This window comes from Alosa pseudoharengus, unplaced genomic scaffold (assembly GCF_046254945.1).
Source record: "Alosa pseudoharengus isolate Yale_2024_CS ecotype anadromous, Long Island Sound unplaced genomic scaffold, YU_APseudo_1.1 YU_APseudo_1.1_scf_13, whole genome shotgun sequence".
Taxonomy (NCBI): Eukaryota; Metazoa; Chordata; class Actinopteri; order Clupeiformes; family Clupeidae; genus Alosa; species Alosa pseudoharengus.
Window position 1 is genome coordinate 31,972,294 of NW_027468598.1, and position 12,500 is coordinate 31,984,793.

Sequence of the window (12,500 nt, forward strand, 5' to 3'; positions counted from 1 at the left end):
CCAGATACCCCCCCCCCCCCTCCCCTGTGGACAGGTGGGGGAGGTGAGGGTTAAGAGAGAAATGATCATCATGGTATGTGTGTGTGTGTGTGTGTGTGTGTGTGTGTGTGTGTGTGTGTGTGTGTGTGTTTTAGAGTAGGGGTTGAGAGAGAAATTATCGTGTGTGTGTGTGTGTGTGTGTGTGTGTGTCTGTTAAAGTAGGGGTTGAGGGAAAAATGATCATGGGCTCGGGTGAAGAATGCAGAGCCACACCCTGGGCTTTCTCCCTTTGAACTCAGCTATTTCCTCCCAGAGATAGAAACATATCTGGGGCTGAGGTGGAGGGGGGGGACCTCCAGCGTGCTATACTCATACAGCCAGCATACATACAGCATACATGCAACCTATATACAGCCTATATACAGCATACATGCAACCTATATACAGCCTATATACAGCCTATATACAGCATACATGCAACCTATATACAGCCTATATACAGCCTATATACAGCCTATATACAGCATACATGCAGCCTACATACAGCCTATATACAGCCTATATACAGCCTATATACAGCATACATGCAACCTATATACAGCCTATATACAGCCTATATACAGCCTATATACAGCATACATGCAGCCTACATACAGCCTATATACAGCCTATATACAGCATACATGCAGCCTACATACAGCCTATATATAGCCTATATACAGCCTATATACAGCATACATGCAGCCTATATACAGCCTACATACAGCCTATATACAGCCTATATACAGCCTATATACAGCATACATGCAGCCTATATACAGCCTATATACAGCCTATATACAGCATACATGCAGCCTATATACAGCCTATATACAGCATACATGCAACCTATATACAGCCTATATACAGCCTATATACAGCCTATATACAGCATACATGCAGCCTACATACAGCCTATATACAGCCTATATACAGCATACATGCAGCCTATATACAGCCTACATACAGCCTATATACAGCCTATATACAGCCTATATACAGCACACATGCAGCCTATATACAGCCTATATACAGCCTATATACAGCACACATGCAGCCTATATACAGCCTATATACAGCATACATGCAGCCTATATACAGCCTATATACAGCCTATATACAGCATACATGCAGCCTATATACAGCCTATATACAGCCTACATACAGCCTATATACAGCCTATATACAGCCTATATACAGCACACATGCAGCCTATATACAGCCTATATACAGCCTATATACAGCACACATGCAGCCTATATACAGCCTATATACAGCACACATGCAGCCTATATACAGCCTATATACAGCACACATGCAGCCTATATACAGCCTATATACAGCACACATGCAGCCTATATACAGCCTATATACAGCCTACATACAGCACACATGCAGCACACATACAGCATACAGGGCCGATATATATTGTGTGAACTTAACTTACTGATTTCTCCTTTGTGTGTGTGTTCCGTGTGTGTGTGTGTGTGTGTGTGTGTGTGTGTGTGTGTGTATGTGTGTATGTGTTTCGTGTGTGTGTGTGTGTGTGTGTGTGTCTGTGTGTGTGTATGTGTTTTGTGTGTGTGTATGTGTGTGTGTGTGTGTGTGTGTGTGTGTGTGTGTTAACCCTCTCAGGCAGCGGGCGTGTGAACCTGGTGCCCATCCCTTCGCCGGTGACGAGCCCCAGAGACATGGCCCTGGCAGCGGTCATCTGCAGTGCTCTGGCCACGGTGCTGCTGGCCCTGCTGGTGCTCTGCGTCATCTACTGCAAGAGACAGCTGCTGGAGAAGAAGCCCAGTGGTGAGACACACACACACACACACACACACACACACACACACACGCATGCACACGCACGAACGCGCGCACGCGCACACACACACATGAAACACGCGCACACAAGTCTTTTCTACTCTTTTATACACATACACACACACACATACATACACACAGACACACACAAGGCCTTCACAAATAGACAGAGAGGGGGAAAAGTGAAGGATATTGCGCAATGTCCTGTAGTTGGGAAATTATATATTTTATAATTTTTATGAATTATGAAACATTTTATTAATAACATATTTTTTGTGTCAACTTTTTTAAGTGGTAGGGCCTGTCTACACACACACACACACACACACACACACACACACACACACACACAGACACACACACACACACACACAGACACAGACACACAGACACACACACACACAAGGCCTTCACAGAGAGACAGAGACAGAGAGAGAGACAGCGAAAGAGAGAGAGAGAGAGGGCAATGGTGAAGGATATTACGCAATATCCTGTGATTTGGAAATTACATTTTTAAGTGAAAATGTTATAAATAACACATAGTTTAGACTGTCAACTTTAAACTTAAAAAAAATGCTCACAGGCTTGATACACACAAGGTCCTGTCAAAGAGATCTGGAGTGATGAAGAGTATTGCATGGGTTCCAGTAGTTTGTAAAATATGCATATGGATTCTAGCCAATCTGCAAAACACTCCAAGTCACTTTGGATAAGAAAACCTGCTAAATTACCAAATGTAATATAAATATGTGTGTGTGTGTGCGTGCGTGCATGCGTGCGTATGTGTGTGTATTTGCCCATTGGACTTCCCCTGAAGTCTTTCAGCACCATCTCTGAATGTTCCGGTGTGCACATAACACAATTGATGCAACATAGCAGATAAACATGATAGCAGATAAATGTGTATGTGTGTGTATTTGCCCATTGGACTTCTCCTGACATTGCCCTTTTGTTCTCCTCCTGCGTCCAGGGGCGTTGAGGTCACAGGAAGGTCCGTACTGTGAGGCGGAGTTGACGTGCCTGGACCGGCGGAGGGCCAAGGACCTGGCCCAGCGACCCTGCTGCCACTGTCACCATGGACACCACGGGCCAGGGCACACCTGTGGTGGGTTTAGCACCATCACCATGGACACCAGTGGTCACACCGTCTAGTTAGTGATTTCCTGGTTAAGAAAAAATAATGGGGGGTCAGATATAGGAGATAGGATACAAACCTGCCACTCCCCTGATAGAGGAACTATCCCAAACCTGCCACTCCCCTGATAGAGGAACTGTCCCAAACCTGCCACTCCCCTGATAGAGGAACTGTCCCAAGGATCATACATACTGATAAATCTTCTCTGGATAAAAGCGAACACTAAATAAAAATATGTTAATGGACATAAAAAGACCAAACTTGTAGGTTGCACTAGATGCAAATTTGTTTTCTATACTAGATGCATGTTTGTTATCTATAAAATACTACAAATGTAATATATTACTTATATAAAACCAGCAAGGATTTGTTGAATTATAATGAGGATGAAATCCAGTATATGTGACACATGTTAGGATCTGAAGTTCTAATGTTCTCAGTGACAGGGACTCTTTTTGCGGTCCAGTTCTCTGTCTGTCAGTGTGTTCTGATGGGCTTGGTTCTGTTTCAGGCCCGGTTCCGCTGATCCCGTCTCTGTGCTGTGAGGACACCTGCAGTCTGGGCCGCAGCGGCGACTCCAGTCCCTTCCAGTCCCACGACAGCCTCAACGACGACAGGTAAGCAGAGAACCAATAAGGAACCGCTCGGCCTCAAAGAACCCCAATGACGCCATCTCTTAGCACTGCAGACTGCAGGAGTGTTTTGTATCAGACACAGCAGCCGGGATGGGCTTAGTGCCGTTCCTTTGCTGTCCCGATAGCAGGGGAAAAAACACGTTGGCAGCTGCCTCTTCAAAGCTTGGCAGCGCTCGTTATTCACCAACTGGTGGTGCAGAGGAGGACTTGGTTTCTGGGCGTGGCGGTTATTTTTGGCAGACACAATCAAATATCCGCAGCCCTGTCAAGGGCTTTTGGGTCACATAGTTTCGACCACAGTGTTTCACAGAGATTGTCCTTGGCAGGAGACCCTCTCGTCTCTTAACTCAGCGCCTGGGCCAGCTCCCTTCAGGGATCCTCACGCACTGGCCTTTCACTCGGCCGGGTAATTCACCACTGAGGCTACTTTTCTACTCTTTTATTTCCTTTTGTCCGCACATTGACAGTCGTTTTTTCAGAGTTTGTCTTCATAAAGCAGGTCAGTGCAAAAGGTGGCGTCTAGAGTGCGTGCGCCTTATGTTCAAGTCTGTGTGTATGAAAAAAAAGTTTTTGAGCCACTAAGACTACACTTTTATTTATAAAAGTGTGTATTTGAAGCGTAGGTCAGAAATATGTGAGTCTGTGGTCAGCTCGAGGTGTGTGTTTGTGTATGTGTATGTGTGTGTGTGTGTGTGTATGAGAGATGGAGAGAGAGAGAGAGAGAGAGAGAGAGAGAGAGAGAGAGAGAGAGAGAGAGAGAGAGAGAGAGAGAGAGAGAGAGACAGAGCAGCTCAATCCCAACAGGCCTCGGGCCCCAGAGTTCAATCCCCATCATTTCCTCCTAGATTTATGACCCTGTATTCCTCTCTCTTCCTCTCTTTCTCTCCCTCTCTCTTCCTCTCTTTCTCTTTCCCTCCTCAGACACGCCATCCCATCGGCGGGGAGCAGCCTGCTGGATCTGGGAGCCCATCCAGACCCTCGACTGGAGGCCCACCCTGAGGCGTGGCCCCACGCCCTGAGCCCCTGTTCTGGGGCCCTCGGCGTCCCCAGCTGTGAGTCGAGGAAGAGGAGCAGAGCTCCCATGGAGGAAGAGAGGGACGCGGAGCAGAGAGAGGAAGAAGGAGAGGAGGAAGAGGAGGAGCAGGAGGAGGGAGGGGTGAAAGGGAGACGATCACCCGAGCTGAGGGAGGCCAGTGGCGTGTTCAACACTTCATCTCTGGCTCAGCAGTAGCTGGTGGAGGTGAGGAGCTTAGCATCTCTCACACATAAGGGGATCTCAACCTTTGAAGGGGACCATAGGTCCTTAATAGGTTCTATTATGCAAACATTATAAGGGACCCTTTAAAACAAAAAACAAAAAACTTAAATTGTGCTGTTCTGTATCCTGTAGTGTGTATAGCCTCTCAAAGGCCAGTTTGTAGTATCCAAGTTCTCCAGTGTGATTCCAATGTAAACAAGCTTGGGGTTCCATTCATGCTTAATCTCCAAACTAAACTAATACAGACAGCTATGAATAATTTGGCTCTTCATAAGATATATTGACAGTGCTCTGGAATGTTTTAATAGCCATTGTGTTTATATCTTACTGTTGAGCAAACAAGTCAACAGACTTGTAATGGGGGTTGCCGTGGTAGCTATGACGTCCATCCCTGGGTTTATGAGCCAGAGGAATAATATTTTTTTCCGAGACTGCATTATGCCAGGGTGATTAATTAGAGTGGCTTTGGGAAGGATCAGAAAAGCCTCGCTAATCCTGCAGAAATTCCACCAATTCCCCCCATGCTGTTTACCTGTGGAGGGAGGGCCCAATTCCCCCCATGCTGTTTACCTGCCGAGGGAGGGCCAGCACACCCTGCAGTGCATGGGCCAAGGCAGCGGAAACGGGCGTCTCGTCGGCCAGGCCAGAGTTGTGTTTACCACAAAGGCCTCTCTCTCTCCGTCTCTCATTCCTCTGTCCACAATCAGTCATCAGGAACGAGTGTTTGTGTGTGTGTGTGTGTGTGTGTGGGGGGTGGGGGGGTGGGGGGGGGGTTCCGTAAGGGTGTGTGCCACACCGAATAAAGCCAATAAGCAATCCCCAAACATCTGTGTGCCTTTGAGCACAGGAAGAGAGGAGAGAAATGAGCAAACACTTGATCTGGCTTCAGCAAACAAAGGGCTAGCTTGCACTGGAGCCTCCCACATGAAAGCACTGAGCTGCCCTGGTTCCCTTTGAAGACATCAAGGGTTCTTTCAACTGCACTAAATCACCTGCCTAGTGTGGAAATTATTGAGCAGTTGCCATTTGTGTGTGTGTGTGTGTGTGTATGCATGCATGCGTGCTGCTCAAACACAAAAGAACACATTGAGAGGATGAAGTGAAAAACGAAAAAAGAAAAGAGCAACACTAACTTTTTAATTAAATTCTGGAAACCCGCCCATCATGTAAGAGGAGGAGGAGGCTTGGACTCCACCTGTGAGCGATGGCACGAGGAAGTCGGTGGAAAAAGGGCTGAAGCCGACAGACTCAAGAGTCAGTCACAGCAGGGGGTGGCAGCCAGTCAACTAGAAAACGACTGCGCCCGCCAGAATGCAGAGGAAGAACTGCAGACGCCAACCATGGCTGACTTTTATAGACTTGAATGGCTTGCTGATGGCCTAGTTCACGGTCCGATTCTGATCCTCATGCCCAGTTTTTTCATTCATCATAAATCAATATCCATTTTTACGAGATTTTTTTTATGGCAGCAACACGGCTTTAACAACAACTGGTGTCCAGAGGAAATGTGCTATTATGACAACCCCAGTGAAATGCTCTCGAAGGCTGCTCTATTGCTGATTCTACCCACAAAGGTTGCTTTGTCGGTGATTTTGTTTTTGATGGTAAATAGGCTTGGTTTATGATTGAAATGCTGGGTTGTTGATTGAAATTGATTGAAATGCTGGGTAGTTGATTGAAATGCCCTCCCTATAGCACAAGGAATGCAACACCTCTCCTGTATATATCTGAAATGACTTAGTAAGACCTAGTGAAGAAGCGATGGGCTCAGTTGAGCTGTCCCATTGATTTCCTATTGCGTTCAACTTCAAAGTGTCCACCTGACTGGCTCTCCCCGGCCACGTGACTCACCGTGTTTCCCTCTCTCTGTCCCTCTCTCTCTCTCCCTCTCCTCTCTCTCGTTTTCCAGGATGGTTCCTGTGTTCACTCTGGCTTGCGCACATCCTTGTGAAGTATGCTGGGCATGACCAAGATCCCATTTCAGATTAGGCAAGCTCACACACACACACACCCTCTTTCTCTCTTACACACACACCCTTTCTCTCTCTCTGTCACATACACATCCTCTCTCACACACACACACACATTCAAAACAAGAAAAAAAGAGAAGGGGTAGTCACCTCCACCAATGGCAGGTGTCTGACTGCACACAGTCACCCATCATGTAAATAAAATGCAAAAAGAATCACTTAAATGGCACAGAGCACGTTTGAAGAAACTGCTTGCAAAAATGGCTAAATGTTCAGAGTAACCTGTGGTGATAAGGGGGGCCCAGCCCTGCCCAGGTGGGGTCACCGTGACAACGCACGCAAGTCACGGGATGGCTAGCTGAAACATCTGGCCCGCCGACTCGTTTGCGTGCTGAAGGAGGAAACGGCTACAAGGCTTCTCTTTTTTTTGTCCCTTTTTAAGTTTGGGTGACCTTGCACAACTATTCCTCATAACTACTGCCCTCCCACCCCCCCTCCCTCTCTCTCCCTCTCTTTTCATTGGCCACAAGAATAAAGACTCTTTTCATGTGGTCAGGTTGTATGTAAAATTGAGCTAAAGGATCTCGACTCCAGAGACGCATCGGAGGGCCTGGAAGAGTGAAAGACTGTGCACTGTGGAAATCTCAGAGATGCTCCAATTCGGACCTGTAGTATACATACCATAACAACTCCCACACATGTATATGATATACAACTGTTTTGTGTTGTAGATACTGTAAAATAGTTTGAAGAAAAATAATTATTAGACTGGTAATATTTTTGTAATGTAGATAACAGTCTTGTTAATTATCCACCTTGTTCACTTTTTGTTGTGATTTTTTCTCCTCTTGTTGATGTGCACTTAAAGCATTTCGGAAATTCAAAATTATTTGTAATTAAAATCTCAGAAACGCATTCTCTTTCGTCTTGTTCTCTTTGTATTGTTGGAATCACAGAGATCTTAGGGATAAATGAAAATGACTTGGAGAAACACACACACGCACACCAACACCTCATATATTCAGTTTTATTATCTGTTGATTTGAAACATATACATTGGTAAAACTTAAACATCCCTGGTAAAATTCATAGATATAGAAAATGTATTTACCAAATGTCCTATACAGAGGTCCATTCAACTGACATTCACAGAACAAACATTGGTCATAAACACCTAAAGGGGCTCGGTGAATTTCAATTTAGTCAGATTTGTCTGCGGTTAAAGTGCTGGACAGATTACTGTTCTCATCATGAGCAAGTCACAGGTGAAGTCAAGTCCAGAAATTATTTAATGACCTACAAAGCCAAAAAAACAGCTTAGTCTGGCCAATACCGGTGGACGGTCGAGGTTGGGGGTGTTGGAGTTTGAAAGTGGTGTGTTGTGCACTGACTAACAGATGAGATTCATTTGATGTGTCTGTTACACTGTGTGAATGCATAGGTGATCATGATGAACACGTAACCCATGTAGTCTCAGTGAGGGGTTTGGAAGTTGAGCTGCTAGATGCAGTTCACCATGGCAAACACACACACACACACACACACACACACACACACACACACACACACACACACAGCCTCGTCTCTTCTCATCAGCTCTCCGAGTCCATAATGAAGGTCTCGAAGTCGGGGTTGAGGTCAGACACAAGTGCGTCCACGAAGTCCTCGATGGACGGACTCTTCTGAAGCATGCCTGCACAGGAGACAATGGCAAGAGACGTCAGTCACCCAGGAGCACGCGCACACACACACGCACACACACACACACAATGACGAGACTTCAGTCCCACAGGAGCGCGCGCACACACACACAATGACGACAGACTTCAGTCCCACAGGAGCGCACACACACACACAAAATGACGAGACTTCAGTCCCACAGGAGCGCGCGCACACACACACACACACACACACACACAATGACGAGAGACTTCAGTCCCACAGGAGCGCACGCACACACACACACACAATGACGGGATACTTCAGTCCCACAGGAGCGCACAAACCCATGAGGGCTTTTCACTACTTTTCCTTTTCCTGTATCATGATCCGCTTTAATAGCAGGTTGCTTTCAGGTGGGTTTGGATTATGTGTGTGTGTGTTGAGAGGGAGGATTCAATCAGATGAAACATAGTAATTTTCTCTCTCTCTCTCTCTCTCTCTCTCTTTCTCTCAAACACACACACACTTTAATATTACCTGGGTGGTGTTTTCCCCAAAAGGACATTGCCCTACAGGGGCTGAAGAGAGATTACAAGTCTTCCAAACCCTTAATTGCCTCCACATTAAAAATGTGTTGAAGTCTGAGTGGAATACAGCTTAGTGTTTCTCAGACATTGTAATCAGGTGAATTTAGAACTGGAAACACAGGAGGATATGACCAGAAAACACACTCTCACACACACACACAGAAACACACGGATGCTCACAAATACGCACACACACACACAAAACACACTCACTCACGCGCACACAAACACACACACACAAGCACACACCCTTACACCTACTAAGTAACAGGCAGCAAGCAAGTAAAACCACTGAGGCAGATAACCCTGCAGTGAGTTTGGAGTGGTGGAAGCAGGGTTGAGGACGACTGAGGATGGTTACAGCGCTAAAAAACACAAAGGTGTAGGGGAGTGTGTGTGTGTGTGCATGTGTGGTGTGTGGGTGTGTGTGTGATGTAGGGGAGTGTGTGTGCGTTTGTGTGCATGTGTGGTGTGTGTGTGTGTGTGTTGTAGGGGTGTAACGGTTCATGTATTCGTATTGAACCGAAACGGTACGGGCGTCACGGTTCTGTGCATGAATTTACACGGAGAATACACGGTATAAAAATACATAAAACTCGTGTGCGGATTAATTAATGTCATGCGCAATTACTGTTAAGTATCGAGAGTTACGGGAATTCTTTAGCGACACCTAACGCTAATCTGTAGCCTCGCCTTAGCTCTAAAGCTCTGATTGGCGCCTATGTTTTTTTTTGTCAGGTCGTCGGTCGAGTCCATCAGTCATTAGCAGCACTAAGGTTAGACCCACAAGAGTTAGAGGATCCGCTGGTCTCTTTAAGATCGCAAGTTTGAGAACTTCAGTTACAGTAACGTTAGTACAGGCGAAAGAGTGGTGGATAAGATGAAACTGTGTGTCGGCGTTCAGCAGTTGGGTATGAGTGGAAAAAATGCTACACATATTCGAAGCCAGCACCCAGATGATGTAGGCTACCAATCACTGAAACGAGGGGGAAAAACTTCACCTGCGCTTCAGCAGCCTTTGGATACCCATACAAATAGGGCCAAAACCTATGGCTTAAATTAAATGATTTCGTAATGACAGAAAGCTATGTAAATCGCGTGATATTTTCACAGTTAGTAGGCTAGATTATTACTTTACACACAATAAAAAAAATATTGAGGCAAATTGTAGACCCTTCCATATACAACTAAACACAGATGTTGAAGGTCTTGCTTAAGTGGATTTTTAAAAATCATTTTTCTATGTAATTTGCACTTTCAGAAATAAGAGATGCTGTAGGCCTATTTTCAGTTTTATAGCTGATTGTCTTATTTTGTTTACAAGTTACAGATGGAGTCTGGGTACTTATTGTACTGTTTAGCCTACATCTTACACACTTCAGGCTGTTGCAGATAGCTCAGGGAAGAGACTGTATGACACTAGGTGGTACAGCCTGAGACATGTACAAAAAAAATGCTTTCTGCATTTTTGTTTTGCTTTTCCCTCCATTGTACCGAACTCGTACCGAACCGTGATGTCCGAACCGAGGTATGAACCGAACCGTGACTTCTGTGTACCGTTACACCCCTAGTGTGTTGAAAGCAGAGCTGTGGATGTTCACAGGGCTAAAAAGAAGAAAGATGTAGGGGAGTGTGTGTGTGTGTATGTGTGTGTGTGTGTGATGTAGGGGAGTGTGTGTGTGTGTGTGTGTGATGTAGGGGAGTGTGTGTGTGTGTGTGTGTGTGTGTGTGTGTGTGTGTGTGTGTGTGTGTGTGTGTGTGATGTAGGGGAGTGTGTGTGTGTGTGTGTGTGATATGTAGGGGAGTACATGGCTGGTTGTTTGCTCAATACTGACTGTCTCCTGTTCCCCTAGACAGACAGACAGACAGAGAGGGGAGGGGAGGGGGGTCTGTCTGCGTTTACGTAGCTCTGAGTTTAAGAAAAGTGAGTGTGCTGTGATGGTGTGTGTGTGTGTGCGTGTGCGTGTGGTATGAAAGTTTGGTGGTGGCGTTTGGTGTGTGGGTGTATTATGGTATGATGTGGTGTGTGTGTGTGTGTGTGTGTGTGGTATGAAAGTTTGGTGGTGGCGTTTGGTGTGTGGGTGTATTATGGTATGATGTGGTGTGTTGTGGTGTGGGTGTGTGGGTGTGTGTGTGTGGTATGAAAGTTTGGTGGTGGCATTTGGTGTGTGGGTGTATTATGGTATGATGTGGTGTGTTGTGGTGTGTGTGTGTGTGTGTGTGTGTGTGTGTGTGGTATGAAAGTTTGGTGGTGGCGTTTGGTGTGTGGGTGTATTATGGTATGATGTGGTGTGTGTGTGTGTGTGTGTGTGTGTGTGTTTCAGGGATGGAAATTAACCCCCTGCCCCCCGCCAAATGCGGGTAGTTTTGTGCGCTGGCGGGTGAATTTGGTCAATTTACCAGCCACTGTGGCAGGTAGAGCTAGCATACCACAAATAGTCAGATCCGGTCTAATTTTCGTATTTATTGACGGTTAAAAATAAGAAAGTGTCTGTAGGGATCATGTAGCCTAACATTACCAGCCTATAAGGTTAAATGATTTGAAGATCTACAACTCGTAGTGAGCCGCCACCGCAGCATAGCCTATAGCAGTGTTTCTCAAACTTTTTCAAACCAAGGACCACTTAACCAATAAATAGAAACCTCACGGACCACCTAGCTAAAAAATAAAAAACAGTAGACCTACTTCAACAGTATATTACACAATAGACATACTCACTGAACAACCTTTCTTATTGTCTTGGCACCTTGCTTATTGTGTCAGAGGACTCATATGATTTAAACTGGAGTAGCTTACACAGTGTTGCAGAACTGTTTGGATTTACATACAAGTTGGTTCAATATTGCAAACAACTCATCTATATTATATTTTACCACGTCTGCCCGCGGACCACTTGGGATATCTTGCGGACCACCAGTGGTTCCCGGACCACACTTTGAGAAACACTGGCCTATAGGCACTGGTGCAGCGCTTCACTTTCACTTCACTACCATTAAGAAACTGTCACTATGCTTTCATGTGCCACTGCTAGATTATTTCAGGATGAGTGCATAGACATAAATCTAGTGAGATCTGTGGATCTGCGTTATATCTTCACAGGCTAATATTCTCACGTAAATAGTTCTCTTTTGAATTGGCCCGTATGCTATTTTAATCCGGCCCGACACGCTGCTATTTAGACCTATGAGGCAGACAGACGGACATTCAACACCCATTCGTCGTAGTAGATAGCCTATCTCACAAACTTTTGATTCAAGAAATTACAAACCGTTTATCAGAATAAACAGCAGAACTTACCGAACACAAAGGTGTAAAGCATTCCCTTATACAAGTTATAGCCGTTCCAGAGTAATCCGGTTTTGAAATTGAAGCAAATGTCTACTCTACACGGTCTCAAACTTTGGGCTTTTGTCATACATGAT

The 12,500-nt window shown here is 45.5% G+C and overlaps 2 protein-coding genes across 5 annotated transcripts in view; one reads left to right on the top strand and one right to left on the bottom strand.

Annotated features, from left to right (window-relative positions):
- Window positions 1–7,743, top strand: part of tnfrsf19 (tumor necrosis factor receptor superfamily, member 19) — a 29,038-nt gene extending 21,295 nt beyond the window's left edge. For 2 of the 3 annotated variants that reach the window (XM_076282843.1, XM_076282844.1), the window contains 5 exons: window positions 1,654–1,818; window positions 2,801–2,935; window positions 3,477–3,582; window positions 4,522–4,840; window positions 6,768–7,743. In XM_076282843.1, coding sequence (XP_076138958.1) covers window positions 1,654–1,818; window positions 2,801–2,935; window positions 3,477–3,582; window positions 4,522–4,831 — 716 coding nt within the window. In that variant the 3' untranslated portion in view covers window positions 4,832–4,840; window positions 6,768–7,743. The remainder of the gene's footprint in view (window positions 1–1,653; window positions 1,819–2,800; window positions 2,936–3,476; window positions 3,583–4,521; window positions 4,841–6,767) is intronic. The other variant, XR_012986583.1, reaches the window with a different exon arrangement.
- A 98-nt stretch (window positions 7,744–7,841) lies between these two features.
- The window catches only part of mipepa (mitochondrial intermediate peptidase a), a 47,181-nt gene continuing 42,522 nt past the window's right edge, over window positions 7,842–12,500 (bottom strand). For both annotated transcript variants that reach the window (XM_076282846.1, XM_076282845.1), the window contains exon 20: window positions 7,842–8,521. In XM_076282846.1, coding sequence (XP_076138961.1) covers window positions 8,421–8,521 — 101 coding nt within the window. In that variant the 3' untranslated portion in view covers window positions 7,842–8,420. The remainder of the gene's footprint in view (window positions 8,522–12,500) is intronic.